General features: G+C 39.1%; 2 protein-coding genes and 1 non-coding gene across 13 annotated transcripts in view; 1 reads left to right on the top strand and 2 right to left on the bottom strand.

The window, feature by feature from the left end:
- The first annotated feature begins 2,068 nt into the window (after positions 1–2,068).
- Rnf146 (ring finger protein 146) lies at positions 2,069–18,485 on the top strand. 8 transcript variants are annotated; one of them, XM_021174143.2, is made up of 4 exons: positions 2,443–2,515; positions 3,149–3,209; positions 10,263–10,418; positions 16,786–18,243. In XM_021174143.2, exons 3-4 carry the CDS (start codon positions 10,414–10,416, stop codon positions 17,861–17,863), a joined length of 1,083 nt encoding a protein of 360 aa, XP_021029802.1. In that variant the 5' UTR covers positions 2,443–2,515; positions 3,149–3,209; positions 10,263–10,413; the 3' UTR covers positions 17,864–18,243. The 8 variants fall into 8 exon arrangements, with proteins under 8 accessions (XP_021029799.1, XP_021029802.1, XP_021029805.1 ...); XM_021174144.2 differs by lacking the exon at positions 2,443–2,515 and adding an exon at positions 2,519–2,535; XM_021174140.2 differs by lacking the exon at positions 3,149–3,209 and having other exon boundaries at positions 2,069–2,515; positions 16,786–18,485.
- LOC115032294 lies at positions 14,977–15,082 on the bottom strand. Its single transcript, XR_003837934.1, has one exon. It is a non-coding gene; the product is annotated as a U6 spliceosomal RNA (small nuclear RNA).
- Positions 18,486–18,705: 220 nt separating the features above from the next.
- Positions 18,706–20,869, bottom strand: part of Echdc1 (ethylmalonyl-CoA decarboxylase 1) — a 32,829-nt gene continuing 30,665 nt past the window's right edge. For all 4 annotated transcript variants that reach the window (XM_029482310.1, XM_021174149.2, XM_021174151.2 and 1 more), the window contains one exon: positions 18,706–19,778. In XM_029482310.1, coding sequence (XP_029338170.1) covers positions 19,370–19,778 — 409 coding nt within the window. In that variant the 3' untranslated portion in view covers positions 18,706–19,369. The remainder of the gene's footprint in view (positions 19,779–20,869) is intronic.

The following is a 20,869-nucleotide window of genomic DNA, read 5'->3' as shown; positions in this document are numbered from 1 at the left end:
GGAGAGAGAGAGGGAGAGGGAGAACACAGAATGCATTATGGGAGTGATCATAAGAGGGGAAGTGGCCAGCAAAGAATGTGGCAGAGAGTTTGAGTAGGGGTGTTTTAGGAGCAGGAAGTGGATTAAGACGTATAGGAGATCATAAAGTAGGGTGACACACAAAAGGGGGACTTTTGATTTGTCTTTGTGTTGGTAAGCCAAAGGGGGTTGTATATGTGTATTCAGAAGTATGGTATGACCTCACTTAGGTTTGGTTTAGAAGTCAGCATAAAATGTAGTAGGATCCTGAGTGTATTTTGAAGATGGAAAGAGCCAGCCAAGAAATTATTTGCAAAGTGTATATTCAGCAAAGGAGAAAGAAACTAAAGATGGGTTGGAACAAAGATACAGAAGCATGTATTGACATGGTTGTGGGAAAGGGCTGAATCTGAGAGAGTATTTTATTAGGTTTCTGATACTTCATGTCTGTCTCAGGTTTTTCAGTAAGCAGACAAAATAAGACTCCAGGTACTTAGATATTCCGTGCCTCTTATGCACCCAGGGAGACTGAAGGACAACAATAAAAAAGCTTTTTATTAATAGACATAGGGGCTAGGCAACATATTTATGATCTGTCTGAATTTTGTTCTCTCAAACAGGACTTTCTTTATGGAAAATTTCCTAACCCAGAAATAAATCTTCATAGAATCTCCACCTGAATTCAAACCCCAGTTGTGTGCTAATTCTGTAAAATGGGAATAGCAGAGGATGACATTGGATTATTGTAGGGAGTAGATGAGCCCTCCCAGAATATTGTATTGGTAGCCCTGCTATTGTTTCTTCAAACTTGAATCTTGAAAAACAGGTCAAAATTTTGCTATTACTTTGCTACTATTATATACATATATTGTATACCACTGGAATTAAAAATAAAATGACATGATAGGGAACTAAGCTTAGATGGCATGTTTCTCAATATCTGTACATTAATTAAAGTTATAAAAATAGTATTACTTAGAAGAAAGTGTATTGAAATAGCTGATACCAAGAGACATTTACACATTGTGTACCTGTTTCCCTAAAGAAGTCACAATTGTTTGGAAGATCCTGTGGACTGAATGGCTGGCTAAACTTTCTATTAGTGGTCCAGGAGAATGCTGCAAACAAGAACAAATATTTGTGCCCCTCCTCCCCCATAGCCCATAGTCGCCATAGTAACCATTTGCTACTAATTCCTGTATCTTCTGGCCTAACATCTTTGTGACTGTTTGGTATGCACTGTTGAAACCTAGCTAGCCAGTAGCTTCCATCAACATTTTTAATCCCCCCAACCCCTTCCCTCAATGGTACTAGGGGTTGAACCCAGATCCTCAAGTATGGTAAATCAACCCCCTACCGCTAGATCCCTTTGAAATTAAGAATATTTTAACATCTGAAGCCTATGAAATAGACCCACATGCTTGCTCACTTCGACTCACCTATTCAATGTCTTATCCCTTTCAACGTACATTGATGTACAACCTTTTCTCTTCAGGCTATAAAAGTTCATATAATATTTCCTATAACAACTGATTGAATAACCCGAACCCATGCTCTGGATTTACAGCTATTAATGTTAAGCAGATGAGCTCTTCCTTTGGATCAGTGGCCTTGAAGCCCTATAAATAGGTGCACGGTACATTTTTCAGTCCTGAATTCAAACAGTGGATGAAACCTCAAAATGCAACATTGTCGCAAGCACAATGCAAACAGTTACAGAATGCGGAAATACTTTCAAACCTGAAAAGGTTCTCTCGTCCATTTTGTGCAACTTCAAGTAGAGAAAACTGTTCTGAGAAAGATCATGTGCCGATTAAAATGAACAAGGACTAGATTTTGATGTTTAACACCATATGCTTGCCATAAAACTAACCCATGAAATTTATTCTAGATTCGCGGGACGATTTCTTCTTCTAGCTTCCTATGCTGTTAGGGTTCAAAAGACTTGTTGAGACCCCAGCACGCCCCCTCTCCCATTACATATCTAGCCATTTGTGAGGTGAATAAACTGGAGCATCCCGGGGACCATCCAGTCCACGACGTGCCTTTTCTTGTGCCTTTTTGTATGAGGAACAAGCGGTAGTCTCTCCCTAAGGGCACGGCCAAAGGAAACGTAGGACTTGGCCCAAGGCTGAGTTTTGGGAAGTTCCTGGTACTGAAGGTCTAGCTTCCTCCCACAAGCCACCTAGAAGGACCTCCACCGGTTCAGAACCAGAAGGCCACAAGATGCGCCACGCAGAGGGTGAGGGAGGACCGGAACAGGGACAAGTAGCAGCCCGGTCGCAACAAGGGACAGAGAAGAGCAGCAGCCAGCTTGGGGACTGCTGGCTAGGGACGCCGGGCGCGTGAGATCACGGTGAGGGGCGTGGCTTCCGCCGGCGCGGCCCCGCCCCTTGAGCGCCGGGCGGTCACGTGACGGCCGCGCGCGTCCCCGTCCGCTGCGGGCTCCGAAGCGGAGGAGAAAAGACTGCGAGGTGGCTGCGGCGGCGGCCGAGAGGTGGGCTCCGGGCGGGACCGGTGAGGAGCGCGGGGGGCCGTGGGCTGCGGGCCTCGGCGGGGGCACTGCGGCTTCGTTGGCTGCGAGGCGGCGCTCGGAGTCCGCGGCGGGCGGCGGCGGGTCGGGGGCCGGTAGGACGGGGACGCCCTTGGCCAGCGCGGCCCGGACGGGCGCGCGGAGGGAGGCCGAGCTGGCGCAGCCCGGACTGTGACGGGCGCGGCCCCGGCCATTACTGCGCAGGCAGGCCAGGCTGCGGGCAGCTCCAGCGGGCTCGACCGGGCCTCAGTCGGCTACGGGCTGCACGCTCTCTTCCGCCTGCCCTGCTGCCGCCGCCGCTGCCGCGGCTGTGCCTCTGGGTCTTGCCCAGTGCCCGGAGTCGTCCCCTCCTCCTCGCGCTGGCGGAAGCCGCCGAGCGTTCTTGTTTTGATGGCTCCCCAAACCCGAAACCAGCCTGAGGTGTCGGGATACCAGTTGGGCCTCCCAAGCCGGGTGCATCTTGAGAGCTCCGGCAGTCGCTTTGTTCTGGTTGCTGGATGTGGAGTTTTCTCCTTTACCCTCCACCCCATCTGAGAGCGCACGGGATCCCCATTGTTGTCACTGTCTTATTTTCTGGACTTTTTTTTTTTTTTTAAGAGAAAGGGCTATGTGACATTGTTTTTGAGGATGTGGAAATGGAACCGTCCTCTATAATTAGGTAAGATGTTTCCCCACTGTAAGTTAGCACACGAATTCTGACAACTACATTTTATCTCTCTGTGTATGTGTGTGTGTGTTCTTTTGCAAACTGGATGTGCACCTGGAGCTTGGGCATTGAAAGGCACGTATTGTCATAGAAGTTGAATGCGTAGAACATAACAATAAATGATGTGTATCATTAGACTTTTAAAGAACATGGCATATTAAAGAACAAATTAAGAAAACGACGCACACATACTAGCAGAGTGTGAAGAGCGTCTGGGAGCTGTAAAACCACTTGAAAATAGGTGAAGTAAATCTCATTTTAGAGAAAACGCAAGAGTAACTGCTACAGTAAAGATGGAGTTTGGGCTATGTTTGCTTGGGGCTTGGATATTATAGAGTTTATTTATGTCTTAATTGGGCCTGTGTAATGTGGACAGAATGAAAACCCTGGCATTAAACGTTCGAAAGTTTCTGTTTTATGCTGTTTAAGAACTGAGTCGAATTGTAGTCATGGGGAAATGTCCCAAGTAACTGTTCATTAGATCACAGGAGTGCAAACATAAATGATTTTTTTTTTTTTTGTAGGAGACATGCCATTTAGTAAAAGTGCCACTTTGAAACTGTTGGAGGGTTTGTTTTATTATTATTATTTTTTTTGGATCCAACATGATTCCTTGACTATGAAGAAGAAAATAATAGGAAGAATTTTTTCATATCCATCTGTTTAAAACATATTTTCTGTTAGCCACATATGAGTTTGAAGGACTTATCACATTTCCCTATCAGTATGAGAGATGGAAGATCAAAGTCTTTTCTACCTCCTTGCTTGGTTGCCTTCTTGATCGCAGAGTCTGAACTTGGGTAACTGCTGAGTGGGTTAGAAACAGTCTTTTTGAGCACACACACTGTTTACATTAGTCTACAGCTTCCTTTGTTTCTTTGATTTACCTTTCTAGTTAGTTAATACAAAGCCTATTGTTAAAGGCCTGCTAATTAGAATGTTTGGAGTTGTCCTGGCGAGAGCAAAGTAACAAAAGCATAGGGATGACTGGACAAAGGTCGCTCACCAGTTAATAAGAGGACTTTCTTATTTATAGAACGTCTGCCAGCCTGAAACATCTGTTAGATGAGAATAAGTGTATTAAATATAAATATAAATTGACATTTGTATCTCATGAGTTAATGAAATAAATACAACGCTCACTTTGCAGAGAAGGAATTTAAAGCCTTACACTTAAATATAAGGACTGAGACAAAAGTAAATAGAGTCATAGGATGAGGCTTCTTAAGGGCAGTCATACACAAGGCAAAAAGATCCCTCAAAAGTATGGAACCCCACTTAACTGAATCGGGTTTTGACAGAACACTTATTTCCAAGCTTAACTTAGACTTTTAAAACTGATTTGATGATGAAGTACAAAAATTGACACATTGTAACAGTTACATACTTGTGAATTTGGGAATCTTTCTTAAGAAATTTTAAGATGTGTTGTTAAATCCCACCTGACCCCTACTCATTTTTCTTGTGTTTATAATAGAGACATATGTAAGTAAACAGATATACATAATAAGGTTTGAATATATGTTTTCTATATAGTATATTCTGTTTGAGTAACTCTTATTTCATTACACCTTAACTTTAAATAGGATAGGTAGAAAATGTTCAACTGTATATAATTTGACATTTATATTTTTATTTCTATTGTGATATGTTCATCTTTTTTCTTTGATTCACCTTTTTTTTCTTAAACAATACTTTATTCAAGTTTATTATCTAGGGACAGTGGACCTTTAAAAAGTTTGGCTGGCTTAAAATTAATCCTAACTGTTTACATTATTAATCCTAATATTTATATTAGGTATTAATGTAGTCAAGTAATTATGATTTAAATTTCTTCAGTGGTTACAATTTTAAAGTAATAAAATATGACTACATTTCAGTTTTTTTTAATGTAGCTGGATTAATGGATTATTAATCCATTTTGTCTCAACTTAGAAAATCCTGTGAGATATAGAAATTGGAAAAGTCATCATAACCTGCAAGGTTTTAGAGAATATATGCACTATGCCCTCACAGAGACACTGTTGCCATCTTGCTTACATTTGTAAAGTTATCCCCTTATAGCTGCAGTCTGGTTTGTTGATGGAATACTTTGATAAAGTTTGTCTATGAGCACCAAAGATTTTGAGAGTTAATGTATACCTGGAATAAAACAATTCTAAGGATAGACTGGTCCAAATGCAGGTGTTCTTAAAGATTTATATGGGTTATTTCAAAACTTCTTTGCTTCTGTTTGCTTTGATATTTAAGTACAAACCAGTTGTAGAGATTAAATATTTATAGACAAGATAGGTAAGTGAATAGGCAGGGACAGTTGTTATTTATTAAAGAGAAGCAATAGGTAAGTAAATACATGGAAGAAGGAGAACTAAAAATAGGAACAAAATTTTTTTCACTGTATTTCAGTGTGAAGAAAAAATTGGGTACACATTTCTTATAAAAAGAATTTTACAGGCAAGAATTTTACCTTATTCTTGGGTTTTTATCTGTATTCTGGACAATCCTTAAGTAGGCATTAGCCAGATGAATTTTGTGCTTGCTAAAAGATAGAAGGATGACAGAGTCTCAAGCTGTAGCTCTAGTGCTCACTTACCTTGTAGGTTCTCTAAAAGTCTCTAACTTTATGTATGTGGTAGTTTCCAGAAGAGCGCCTTCCTCTCAGAGGAAACTCAGGTATTTTGTGACGTAAGTATTGTGGTATTTAAACAAAGCAGTTGAAATCAACATAAATTGATTGGCAGTTTACCAGCCATTTAAAGAGATAACATTTGTCAGGTCCTCATGATTCTGTGAAAAAAGTCAGTGCATAAATTAATAATGCCAATACTCATTCAATAGTAGAAAAATACATAAAATACAGAAGAGGGAAATAGTTTGAGGGACCATTCCTCTGCAGTGCAGTGAACATCATTGGGCATTTTATAAACTATAAAAGAGGAAGACTTTTAAAGGCAGGAGGATATACAGAGTTATCAAGAGCTTTTTGGAGCATTGAGAACTTCGGTATACCTTTGGTATAAATGTGGAAGTCTGGTTGCCAAGGATGAGTAAGAGGGACTTACTTATTTAGGGTTCAGAGACCTACCTAAAGCCTTCGTTTTCCTGAGGAATTTGCCTTTATTGAATAGACTGGAAAACTAAGATTTGGCTTCTAGTTTAGGAAGACCATGATCCATTTTTTTCCAACGTATTACTCATTACTCAAAGACTTCACGAATGAACTCAAGGCTGGTCACATAGTAGTCCATAGGAAATTCCCAGTGTGTCCAGTATGCAAGATGACAGTATTTGGTGTGACAGTATGTAGGGCCAGAGAAGTTAGTAATAATGTCTTCTCATTTTCTCTGACCACTAAGTGGCTAAGACATGGAAACTGAAATGACACATTGCAAGATTCAGCAGAGGTGTTTAAAGGAGATGAAAACAGGGGTTTTGTTAGGGAAGAACTTTCAGATGATTCTAGATTGGCTAGGAAAGGAAATGACATCAGGAACTGTATAAAGGAAGGAAGATGGGGAAGCAGCCAGAGGTCTCCATAACTAAAGAGCAGGTGTGGGAGTGGGAAGTGATCTGGAAGGGCCAGCACTTACGGTCTGAGAATGGGATTGGGACTTGTTTTAGATGACAATGCCAAGTGGCACTTTATTGCTAAGAGGAAGTAACGTGATTTGAATTTGGGAGTTTAGAAGTTGAAAATAAAGGGCAGTTTTATGTTTTTTAAGACTCATCAATATCTCTAGCCTAGAATCTACAGTGGGAGGGCCCCAAAATGCATACTTTTAAGAAGTTATGTACTTGTTTCTAATAAATGAATATTGGAGCATGGTTTAAGGACATCTGAGAAGCCGGCCTATTCATTCTCAGAGACAGTTAAGTAGGTGTGTGGGGCTGCTATAAGATGGCATGAAGAGGATGATATGGAGTGAAATGATGAAGTCAACACAGCCAGTGGCAGAGTCTCAAAAGAAGCCATGTTGAGACAATAGAATGTTTCCCTCTGACCTGCAGATGGCATTGTGAGAAAATGGGCAGTGTCTGAGTAGGATGTGGGAGGGACTCGCATTGATAATCCTGTGTGATACAACTGAACTTTTTCCCACCACAAAGACAGAGTGTAAAAGCTGTTAGGAAGAATGGAATAGTGGCAGCCATGTTATCTAAAGCCAGAGTAAACGGAAACCCCTTTCCTAGAGGCCTCAGGTGCTCCATTTAATTTTGGCTATCAGAATCTTAGATAATAGGCTAGCAAAAAAGTTGCCAACCTTGAGAGGCGTATGGAACTGAAACAGAATCCACATCTCTCCTCTCTCAGGTTTACTTAGATTTACATTGGTGTCAGTGCTTTAGTGATCCTGTGCATGATGTTAAGTAAGTTTTACATGGAATGATGTGCCTGCCTCTTGAAGTAGGCAAACCCCAGGAAGGAATACTATATGGCAACAGCTAGAGGCTGATGGTGCTTTGTGATTCCTTGGACAGGAGGTAGCTTGAGAAAATGTTGCCATAAAGGTAGTAAAATAATTAACAGCGTCCATTAGTTAATGTGCTAATAGCACCTGTGTAGGAAGCAGTGATGCTCAGTATTAAGAATGGGCTATTGACATTTTGTTGCCACTTTGGGTTCATACAGAACTTGATTATTTTACTTAAAGCATGTGTTGTAGTAGAATTATAAGAAATAAAACATACTCTTTAACCATTTGTAAATGTACACTCAACATAGCTAATTTTATCAACAATGTTGGATAGTCATCCTTACTATGTATTTCTGGAAATATTTCATATTCCAGACAGAAACTATATATATCTGAGTGAGGCAGGAGCTCCCTGCTCTCTCTTCTTGCTCTCTGGTCACCCCTTAAGTTGGTCTCTATGAAGTAGTCTATTCATGCAGTCCTAAATACAGTATTTCTCCCTTTGTGTCTGGCTCATGTGACTTTAGCAAGATGTTTCAGGTTGCATCTATATTGCACAAACTTCATTCTTTTGTTCTGAATACTGCAATGCCATGTTTCCTTTACCCATTTATCTGCAGATCCCATCTTTCCACTGTAACTCTGTTAGGAAGTTTGGTGTATGACAGTCTGTGAGTACTAGTTTTCTTTTGGTATGGATCTAGAAGTGGAATTGCTTGGATATATAGTAATTACCCAGGACCCTCAGAGGTGACATCGTATTACGCATGTACTAGCAGTCACGAAAGGTCTGATTTTACTGCATCCTCAGCCACGTGTACTTATTTTCACTTTGTAAAAAAATATAGCTCTCCTGGTAGATACACTGCTGTGGGTCTGATTTACATTTTCCTAATGACTACCAAGACTGAATACCTTTTCATGTGCTCATTGTTCATTTTCTTCTAAAAAATGATTTCTCGCCGGGTGTGGTGGCGCACGCCTTTAATCCCAGCACTTGGGAGGCAGAGGCNGGTGGATTTCTGAGTTTGAGGCCAGCCTGGTCTACAAAGTGAGTTCCAGGACAGCCAGGGCTACACAGAGAAACCCTGTCTCGAAAAACCAAAAAAACAAAACAAAACAACAAAAAAAAAATGATTTCTCAAGCCTGTTTCTTATTTTTGTTTTTTTATTGAGTTGTCAGAGTTAAGTAGTCTGAAAATTAAGTCTTGATTTTCAAATCTGTTCTTCCTTTTTATAAATTGTCAAATGTTCTTTATATTCTGATGAGGTCCAATTTATATATTCCTTTGTTCTCTATGCTATTGGTGTTGTGCATGCCAGTGCTTAAAGAGTTTGTACACTATTGGCTTCTAACATTTTAAGGGTTTGATTATGATAATTTAGTCATTGATCTCTTTGAGTTAATTTTGAGATGTTTTGTGAAGTGTGGCTTGACTTGGTTGCATGTCTAAATCAGGTTATCCCAGTAGTTATTGAGGAAATACTCTTCCCATATTGAATAGGCTTGATACACTTTCACAAAGATCATTTGAACAGAAATATGTTTATTTCTAAATTTGGTGAAAATATTTATTTACATATTTTTATGAGTATGTGCTTATATAAGTTTATGTATATTGTATACATGTAACAGCCTGTGGAGGCCAAAAGAGGGCATTAGATTTCATATAACTGACAGAATAGGGAGATGTGAGCTGTTGTGTGGGTGCTGAGCCCCGCCCCAAACCAGGAACCTCTGCAAAAAAAACAGTAAGTGCTCTTAACTCTACTGAGCCATCTGTTTTCTTGATTCATAATTTTATTTTATGGATGTATTTGTCTATGCATAATTCCATACCAAAGTATCTTCCTATTTCAGTTTTGTAGTAAATTATGACATTGGGAGGTGGCAGTTGTTGAATTTCACTCTTATTTTTCAAGATTCTTTGAATTTAAGGACTAACTTTGTGCTATTTATGCAAAAAGGATAGTAAGATTTTAATAGGAATTTATTCAGTCTATAGACCACTGTGAGGAGTATTTGTCTTCTCCTGGCCTCCAGTTATGATCACTGGCTGCTTTTTTACTTACTCAGTCCTACTTTATTTATGTCATTAATATTTTATCGTTTTTTTTCAGACAAGCTTTGGTTAAGTCAGTCCAAAACAAATGTATTACTTTCAATGGTCTTTTTCTTTAATTCCCATTTTGTTGACTGCTATTACTGGTGTGTTTTCTGTTGGGTGATTGCTTGAGGTGTGTGGTGTGTGTGACTTATAATCTACAACTTTGCTGAACTTGGTTATTCAGCTTCTTCTCCTTATAGAGAAATTGGTTTATTTTCATTTTCTTATCAGCAAAGGTGAAAAATGTATTTTAAAATCTTATTGTTACTTTGTACAGCTTTATCGTTTCTTCAGTCTAACTTGTTTGCTAGATCCTCCATTGTGTTAATAGCAGTGGTGAAAGAGAGCAACCTTGTTCCTTGTCTTCAATTTTATTTTAAAATAAAAATTGTCAGTATATTTAGTTAAACCATCATACTTAAGTAATTCTATTGACCTTAGTGTGTGGAGGGATTGCTAGAGAGACTGTGTTTCTTTTGCAGCACAGAGAATGAACCAGCAGCACAAGAGAAAACACTACCAATTAGCTGACAGCTGGTAATGAAGATGCTTGATTTTTGTGACCGGCGCCTGTGGAATCTGTGATAGAAATGTAAGAATAGCCTCGAGCATCACAGCTTCGCTGAAGCTCCAATGGAGTGAGTAGGGTAAATGCAGAGAAAAATACTGTGTTTAGTTTTAATTGTGCAAAATGAATTTTTATTGACTTCCCATTGCTTTATAGAGAAAGCAGTCCTATGCATACTAAATGATTACAATCAAGATTTCTAAGTTTCCACATAGGGATACTATGATTAGTCTAAAAATCTGGAGGCCTGTGTTTTCTACCTTTGCTTTGCATAGACATTTACTTAAATAACCAAGGTAAGATATTTCAGATTTTATTAAGATGAGAAAGATTTCTGGAGTTTGGAACTAATTACTAAAAGTTTGTTTCATGACATTTAAAGATTTTTTTTTCATACTCTTACATTTGTGTTTAGATTTAGAAATTAGTACGCCATTTTTATTCATATCAATTGGTTTAATTTATATTTTCATTAGTTGTGTTTTTCTGTCATCTAGGCTTTGTGTAATATGCCTTCAGGGGTTTGACAGCCTTGAACCTGATCATATTAAAGTTCATTATAGTCATGAAATATTTCCTACAATCAGCATGGTACTTTTAGATCATGGGAAATGAAACCTTGTTACCTTTCAGTCTTGTTCATTACAGTGTTCACATTCCTGGACCAGAGTGACTTCTGCAGATTCTATTTTACAGTCTCCAAGTTGGACACAGAAACTAGTTTGTTACCCCCTTTTTCAGTGTAATAACTTTGCCATTAAAAGTATAACCATATCATTCTAAGTCAGTGTTGAGAATTGGATAAGAGAAAATGGTGCCATAATTCACTTTCTTTATATTGGAACCAGTGAATTTTGTGTATTGCATACTCCACACCCAACACACACCTAACTGGAGATCACATTCAGGACCTTGACCTTTTGCTTGCTAGGCAAACTCCTTACAGCTGAGGCAGATGCCTCCTTCCACCTATGTGTGTGCTGTACAGGTAGGGTTAATCTTGTATGTTTGTAGACCATGGTCACCAGAGAACTTACTATAGCTTAGTAAATGAGATGAGACAAATATGTTACCAAATAAATGGTAGTGCAGGTGCCAATTTGAGATAACAGTAAGATGCTTTTGGAGCTGAGAAGAAGAAATTAATATGTAAAGAACCGAGAGGGAAGAAGACAAGAAAGGGGTACAGATGCCTAACATTCAGGTGCTTCAGAGTATCAAGAACTGATAGAATATATATAAGAGTAAAGAGGAAGAAAGAGCTATCAGAGTCAAAAGAATGAATGTTCATTTAATACTTAGTGTATTACCAGGTACCTGGTGTGTATTTTCCTTGGGTTGCTGAATTTAATCATTAAATTGAATTTCAGCAAAACCTTTGCTATGATTGCACTAATCAGCAGAGGCTGAGAAATTGTTTTGAGACTGTTTGAACCTTGAGGAAATGATGTCTCCCTGGAAAATCTGCACTTGGTGAGAGCTATGTGAGAGCTTGCAGCTGCACAGATCTTAGCCTTATCCTGGCAAACCTGGAATCCTTCCTTTTGATTATGGCTGGCCATGGTCAAGAGACTGGGGTTTGTGTGGGTTGTCTGCTCTATTAGGCAGCAAGGGCAAGATAACTTCGGTAGTTGGAACTTTTCCCAGCACTGATAAACCTTGTGTAAGGTTTGAATAAAATGACTGGAGTGAGCTAGCTCCGGTAAGTCTTTTCCAAGAAGGCTGAACCCCTCTTTTTGCTCCTTTGGGAAATGAAGTCTTAGCATCTTGGTGAGTTTCTCTTTCTACTGTGGCATCTATACCAACATCAGTCAATAGGCACTTATTTAAAAAGACAGACTATTGAACCCAAATCCAAACCCCTGGGCTCAGAAAGAGCATATTAGTTAATTCCTATTGTTAGGCAATTTTGGCAAGTGTTAACCTAAAGGAAAATGGTATAACTAAGATTTTAACTGTTTTAGTGCAATTTTATGCTTGGGAACTTCTATTGGATTATGTATATAGGAGGAAACTCTTAAAGGTTGAGAGATGACAAATAAGCATGACTGAGCAGAGGAGAAACTAGGGAGAGAGAAGACTGAAGTCTATTGGAAGGTTTCTATTTTGTTCAAGGGGTAGCTAGCTAAGGGTCAGGAAATAAGTTTACAGGTTTTGGAATGAAAAGGCAGACTCTTAAAGGAGTTGTGGCTAGGGGTTATGTGAGCACTAATAATGGTAATTTATCCAAGGTGGAGAGGAAAAAAAAATACAGGATTTAGGGAGCAGAAAGTTTGCTTTCAGTCACATTAAAGTTCAAGTGCCTAGAGAATATTGAGGTGGAATTTGGAATACTGAATCAGAAATAAGGTCTGAGGTGGAGCATTTCCAGTCACACAGACCCATGCCAATGAGATGCTCAGAATACTGAACAAGCTATAATGTATACAACAGGGAATACCTACAGGGTCTTGAAAGAGTACTGATATTGAGGGGGTAATAGAGAAAAGGGAAAAAGAAACTTGGGGTGAATTGAGAATGTGCTAAAATCCAAATGAAAAGCATAAGGTTTTAGAAAAAAGAATGGGTTTAATTTATTAAGGTAAAGGAGGTCATTTGAGTTGCTAGTCAGAGTTCTCGAGAGGTTAGAGTGTGGTGCTGATTACAAAATCTAAGGGGTTTTGCAAATGGCTGGCAGAACCCCATATTGTACCTGAGGCAGAGTGGAAGCACAGCTGTTTTGCCAGTGATTCTTTGACTGTGTAATTGATCAGTGATAACAGTGTTTCGTAACTAAGAGGGGTGAGGAAATCTCATAACCTTCTTTGGGGCAATAGGAGATAAAGATGGCTAATTTACTGGGAAGAAACTTGGTGATCTCTGGCAGTCAAAGCAGAATCAGTAAGTGGAGTTATGCAGCATGCCTGACATCCCTCTTGCCTTTGGTGGGGATGTCTGTTTCCTGTCTTCCTCTGGGCATTTTTGAAATCTCTTACAAGTTGCTTATGATTTGAAGTATTGGGTAACCCAAGGTTTTGTACCTGTTTTTCCTGCTCTTGCTACTTTCCATGTTTTTGAGAACATGTTTATGTGTTGCTGACTTGTAACTTGATGGTTATATATGGAGACCAATTTTAACCTTTTAAATAAGATTCCATCACATTCTTAATAAGATTGTGACCTAAAATCTGTTTAAGACCTATTAGCAGTGAGAATAAGTATCTGAACTCATGAAGGGAGGATAAGTTTTTGCACACTTCTTACAAAGTACATGTTATACATTTAATGTGTCCCCTCCCTACAAGTAACCAATTCCTTCTTTGTACTCACGTTCTTGTGCTCAGCTCATAAGTGTTTGCTGTACAAATGTAAGGACCATAGTTCGGTTCCTTGGCACCCACAAAAATGCAGGATGGGTAATATAGCTTGTAATTCCAGCACTTGGAAGGCAGAGACAACAGCTCCAGAGCAAGCTGGCTAGACAGACAAGCCATAATGGTGAGCTGTAGTTTTGTTCAGAGACACTGCCTCAATGAATAGGTGGATAGCAATTGAAAAAGATGTATGAAGCCAACCTTGTGTCTCTATGTGCACAAGACCACATGCATGAGTTTACATGCGTGCACACACAAACATGGGAAAAAAAAGGAATTTCATTAAAATTAAGTTCTTTGATTTGAATTTCAAAGAATGAAGATTTTTTCAGACGGTAACAAAAAGTGTCCATGGTCAGGTCACGTGGGTCAGGCAAGGAGAGAGAGATGGTGTTGGTTATTGGGGAGTTAGCAGGTCTCTCCTTACACTTTTACACTCTTGGTTCAAATGAGATCTTTGAAAGCATGACAAAATGATTTGAAGCTCCTAGAGGGAGAAATACATTAAGTTGTATTTGCTTAATTTATTTTGAATGAGTTAGAAGTTATACTTTACTGATTACTATAATAAAAAATTTCTGGAAAGGGGGCTTGATACTATCATTAAAGGTTGAAAAATAATATATACATTAAGTATCTGCCACTACTCTCCATAGGTACTGTATGTGTCCTTTCCTTTGAGTTCAGTCTAATTTACAAATTAGTGTAATTTTGAAAATGTGTCTCTTGAGCAACCAGTGTTAAAGGAAAAAGCAGAGTAATAGGATATAAGATGGAAAGGCAAAGGATCTTTTCTTCAGTTTTGAAAGCCACAGGACCTAGTTTGGAGTGATCTAGGATGAAAAGTACAAGTCCTTATAATAGTTTAGTTTGAAATGGTCTGTGTTTAGCATGGCAGAATGAAATGGGAAAGGCGTCACTCATTTAAATAGCAGTTGATTCGTGATTTCAAGTGGGATTGTGAACTCCATTCTTCAGTCTGTCCAGTCAGCTGTTCTCTTTTTATCTGTGGTTTTCTATCTATGGAATAACAATTAAGTCATGTTTGTTTTCAGGCTGACTTCCTTGATGGTTTACTAAATTCAGGACTTTATGTTTGCCTGAAATCTCCACCATCCAGGCCCCCACCTGCCCATCTCAAACCTCCTAACTTACATCTATTCATCTCTGCTCATTAACACGTTTTCTTTTTTCTTTTTTTTTTTTAACAGGAAAGTTCAGCTTTAATTAATTTCTTCAGGAGTTATATACAGTTGAAGCTTTATACGCTTAAAAAAAAATATGGAACTCTTCATGATTTTGCATGTCATCCTTGCGCAGGGCCATGTTGCTCTTCTCTGTATCATTCCAATTTTAGTATATGTGCTGCCGAAGTGAGCACTCTTAACACATTTCCAATACATCATGTTTGTGATTTCCTACATGCACATATATGTGTTCTGTGTTCTGTTTGTCATTAGACTGCAGCACTGTTAATGCACCTGTAGGTGTTAGTAGCTACTTAATAAGGCAAAGGTTCTAAGTGTCCAGACTCGAGGGATTCATGGTTTGCAATCCTTGTAGGGACCAGAGTTCAGTTCCCTGCATTCACTTCTAGAAGCTCAAAATTACCTGAGACTCCAGGTCCAGGTGACCAGGAGCCTTCAACTCACCTCTGCGCAGGTGCCTCTGCATGTACACATACATCTACATAAATCAAAATTCCAAAAGTTTTAATCAATGTTAAGTTCCAAGTTGGCAAATCTTTTCCTCCCTCTCTTCAGAGCAAATTTTATATTTATATTTCTTCATTTTTGTGGAACTTTCATAGAACTGTAGACACTAAATTTAGAAATCATTTTTTTTTAAACCTGAACCATGTAATTTTCAAGTAAGGAAATTTAAGTTATTGGTTTATCTGAATGACTATAAAAGCATGTAGTTAATGAAGGACAGTGAGACTTGGGTTTTTAGATTTCATGATTAGCATCAGTTTCACTGTCCAGTGATGGTATTACTTTCTCTGTGGGTGCTTACAGCCATCCACTATTTGGCTATTTGTTGTGCTTTCTCAGAACTGATATGTACACTGACAGAACCTTTTCATAGTGACAGGGTGTATATATAAGCACCTTGTATTGAAAAAGGTTTATCTAGATATTGGAGCTTAATCAAAATAGAACTTAAATTTCTGTTTTACAATATGGTATACTCATGGTTTTGCTTTTTTAAAAAGTGTTTTGTTTTAGTAAACATTTGTAAGGGCGTGTGGGAATACATAGATCACACTGGAGGAAGTTCAGGGGATATCTCGATGCCTGACAAGAGGAAATCTTGATAGCTGAAGTGGTAGCCAGACCATTTAAGGATCCTAAGAGATTCTGGATTATCAGAATCAGCCTTTTGAGGAAGGAGTGTGGCTGAATTAAAAGGCATGTGTGGTGATTTAGTAATTGATGTGTGGTTTGAGAAAGGTATAATGGGTATTAATGGTTTGGGCCCATGCACATAGGAGGATGATAATATGACATATTGATCTTTTGAATGCATTGAGGTATAAGTGCTGTTTAGGAGCTAAATTACTGGCTTGAGTAAACATCTAGGAATGTCACCTGATTGCTAATTAAAATGAGGGCTGCAAATTGCTGTTGTCTGGAGCTATAATTTGAAGAACCTAGCTGTTTTCCCATTCCTCTTCATAGCAATTCCGAAGCCAGCGTGTAGTTAGATTTCATGTTTTTAAATGTTTGCATTTAATTCTGTCTTAGTATTTAAGATGCTATATTTGCTTTGGTTTATTTATTTATTTATTTTTTTTGTCTAATAACTACTTTTCATTGGTTCCTGCATCAACATACAACTACAAATGTAAAAATGGTTTTATGTATATCTAGTTTTTGCTGTTTTCTTTCCCTTTCCTACCCTTGTTTTTGCAATAGGAGCATTATATAGCCCAAGCTGGCTTTGAATTTGCTGGTCTCTTCATTTTTTCTATCTTATATAGCATGTGGTTTGTATGGAATGGCTTACTGAATATTTTCTGAACTAGTGAATTAAAATATAATAAAAGTTTAAATCTGATTTCAATTTTCTTTCTTCTCACAGGATGGCCGGCTGTGGTGAAATTGATCACTCAATAAATATGCTTCCTACCAATAAGAAGGCAAATGAGTCCTGTTCTAATACTGCACCTTCTCTGACAGTTCCCGAATGTGCCATTTGTCTACAAACATGTGTTCACCCTGTCAGTCTGCCCTGTAAGCATGTTTTCTGTTATCTGTGTGTAAAGGGTGCTTCATGGCTTGGGAAGCGATGTGCTCTTTGTCGACAAGAAATTCCTGAGGATTTTCTTGACAAGCCAACCTTGTTGTCACCAGAAGAACTTAAGGCTGCAAGCAGAGGAAATGGTGAATATGCGTGGTATTATGAAGGAAGGAACGGGTGGTGGCAGTATGATGAGCGCACCAGTCGGGAGCTGGAAGATGCTTTTTCCAAAGGTAAAAAGAACACGGAGATGTTAATTGCTGGATTTCTGTATGTTGCTGATCTTGAAAACATGGTTCAATATAGGAGAAATGAACATGGACGTCGCAGGAAGATTAAGAGAGATATAATAGATATACCAAAGAAGGGAGTAGCTGGACTTAGACTGGACTGTGACACCAATACTGTAAACCTAGCAAGAGAGAGTTCTGCTGATGGTGCGGACAGTGGATCAGCACAGACTGGAGCTTCTGTTCAGCTGGCAGTGCCATCTTCTACAAGGCCCCTGACATCAGTTGATGGTCAGTTAACCAGCCCTGTAACACCATCCCCTGATGCAGGCATTTCTTTGGAAGACTCTTTTGCTCATTTACAACTCAGTGGAGATAGCATAGCTGAAAGGAGTCACAGAGGTGAAGGAGAAGAAGATCATGAATCGCCATCTTCTGGCAGAGTACCAGATACCTCCGTTGAAGAAACAGAATCAGATGCCAGTAGTGATAGTGAGGATGCCCCTGTGGTAGTTGCACAGCACTCTTCGACCCAACAGAGACCTTTGGTTCCAAATGGAAACCAGACAGTAGCTGACCAGTCAGACCGATCAGGAACTGACCGATCAGTTGTTGCAGGGGGTGGGACCGTGAGTGTCAATGTCAGATCCAGAAGGCCTGATGGACAGTGCACAGTGACAGAGGTTTAAACAAATGTCTTCAGCACCACACTCAAGGGTAAAATGGATACCTGTAAATTTCTGCCCACGTAACATTATACTCATCCTTAGTAGTGCATTGTGGGAGTTGGGGGGGAAGGGATATGGGAAAGACAGACCTGAAATTAAAATGTCTAACATGTCTCTGCTGAAATTTATTTAATGTGAGGAACTGGGGTATTGATAGTTGAGAGCTGTTCACTATAACACAGTTTTCTTGACATCTGTTTATAGTGTATTTTTTTAAGTTTTTAGTTCTTTTGGCTAGTGTGTCCCTGTGCATTAATGGTCCTCATCTGACTCTTGCACTACCTTATTTTTTCTGCATGGATTGGTATAAAATCTTCAATAAAATGAGATATTTGATATCATTCAGAGCAGGAAGCTTGATGTGACTTGGGATTTTAAAATAGATGATTAACAGCTATAGTTGGTCTTCTTGAAATAGAACTGTAAAGCTGCAGCTAATGAGGTTCAGAATCTGTACCGCACTTCATGGTGTTCCCTTCCAGAAGATTTGCTGTCTTGTCCTTGTACTTGGAGGTTTCTCTTAGTCTGCATTTTTCTTTTTGATTAAAAAAACTTTATAATTTAATAAATACTAGAGTTTATCAGAAATAACTTGTTTGAATCTGGAAAAGGGATGAGGACACTTTGGTATTTGTGGCTAAAGAGCTTTTTTAAAGGTGAGGTTTGAATTGATTGTATTCTATTCAAACTGTTCCTTACTCAAGAAGTCTGATTTCTTCAGAAGAGAATAAGGAAAGAGAAGCTATCAATGGGCACTGTGTTTGGAATAAACAAATGTGGAAAAAGATCCATCGGTCGTGAGATTTAAATTTCTCAAGCAGCTAATTCCATTTATTTTACATTTACTTTACCAGTCTCCATCAGTGGTATTTCTGTCTGGGCTACAAGCATAGTGTTATAGAACCAATAAGCCCACTTTATTCTTTAAATGAAGAACCATTTCACATCAGTATCCTATGTATACAGAACACACACACGAAAATAACTAATATTTCTTACATGCCTCTAATCTCTCCCTGCCTTTTGCTTCATAGGAAGGATATATTAAGTTATTTTAAATTTTGTTTAACTTTGCTTTTGTAAATTATTTCGACTTAAGAAAGACCAAAACAGCCAGAAACAGCAGCATTAACAAGTATTTGGGAGGCGATGGCAGGAGTGTCAGGAATTCAAGACTACCCTTGGCGCTACATAGCAAGTTTAAGACCCTCTCTTAAAAGTTAAATTAATAAGTATGTTACAAAACATAAGCCCGGGCTAAGAATTACTACAGGAATGTAGAAATTGGTAGATGTGTTACACGTTAAGGAAGACAACAGAGCACTGAATTACAATATGGAGAAGGCCCCCAAGCCAACTATGCAGATTAGCAGTCCCCTTTGAATGACTTCAGCAGCTCATTTCTAATCATCTCACCTCCATGTATGTTCCCCTGTAGCTTCACCTGTACTACACTCATTCTAAACGCTATTTAGTATGCTTTCCTTTCTTAGCAATAGCCTCTAAATTTGCAGGTCCACCCCACAGTGTTTCCAAAACGTCTCGTTCATTCTGTAACGCCTCCTCTATATACAGTTCTCGGGCAGAACAGACAGATTTTTTTAAACCCCTAATGACTTGTGGAGGCCCACTGACAAATTTCTCCAGCCACTCTTGTGCCTGTTCTAGAGGCGTAGTTTCATCTGAGGGCTGTAAGACCTCATCAGTCAAGCCTATATTTAAAGCTTCCTTGGAATCCAGTTTGAGAGTCCCGCTTAACACTTTGAGAGCTTGTCTGCTGCCAATGATTTCAACCAGACGGCTGGCACCACCCCAGCTTGGAACTATACCCATCTCCTTGTGGACAAATCTGATCACACTTTCCTCAGTCATCAACCTGTAAAAACAAGAATAAGAACTGTAACTATACACATATACAAGAACCATGGTCTCACAGGAAGTCGCTGATCTTTTTAGGCAGACATAAAATTGTTGGAAAATGTCCCCAGCTAGAATTTAACTTACCATGTACTATTCAATAAACTCTTGCTTTTAAAAGTAACATTTTTGTTTCAACTTTTCCAATCTTTGATAAGAACTCAGCCTCACATTTTAGGAACTTTATGTTAACCAATTCTCAAAGTAACTGTGATATAAATACTCTCATTTCTATGGTTGAAAAAACATGCAATGGAAGCCAAATAGCTCATCCTAAGTCATAGAGTTTTAGTTAACACCAGGATTTGACCTCCAGATAGTTAGATGGCTTCAGTGTCTGGATGCTTATTGCACAAATCAAAGCTAGACCAAAGCAGAAGCAGGAGCGACAGTAAGGAAGATGGCAGTAGCTTCAATTGGACTGACAGCAGTAAGTTCCTATAGGAGTTATACCCCAACTAGTGTTTTAATGGATAGGGCAATTCATAAAGAGAATAACCGGTGGATGTAGAAAGAAGCCTCACAGCCGGGCGTGGTGGTGCACGCCTTTAATCCCAGCACTCAGGAGGCAGAGGCGGGTGGATTTCTGAGTTCGAGGCCAGCCTGGTCTACAAAGTGAGTTCCAGGGCAGCCAGGTCTACACAGAGAAACCCTGTCTCGAAAAACCAAAAAAAGAAAGAAGCTTCACATGTAGTTACTTGTGTACCGAGGGTCCTGTAAAGTCCTAAAGTGTACAGTGTCTCTAGGAAGAGTTACCCGTGCCATGTTTTTGTTGTACGCAGTAATGGGAGGCTTTTTTTTTTTTTAATGTGAGAACCTAATCTAGACTAAATGTCAAGCTGAAATTTTAATATTTTCCTAAGAATAGTCATTTTTGAAATCTACTCAAGTAAAAAAGAGCTGAAGTGGTCTGCCTTTCCAACACATTGTACATTCAACTGTGGATGACTTAGTTCTCATATACCAAGTGACTTACACTTCAGCCTGACCTTGAATCGTGAACCATTACAGTGTCCTGCAAAAGCCTGCTAACCCACTGGGAACCTTTGT

The sequence above is a fragment of the Mus caroli genome, chromosome 10 (assembly GCF_900094665.2).
Source record: "Mus caroli chromosome 10, CAROLI_EIJ_v1.1, whole genome shotgun sequence".
NCBI lineage: Eukaryota > Metazoa > Chordata > Mammalia > Rodentia > Muridae > Mus > Mus caroli.
Note: the sequence above shows the minus strand (reverse complement) of the source record. Positions and strands in the feature narration are given on the sequence as shown.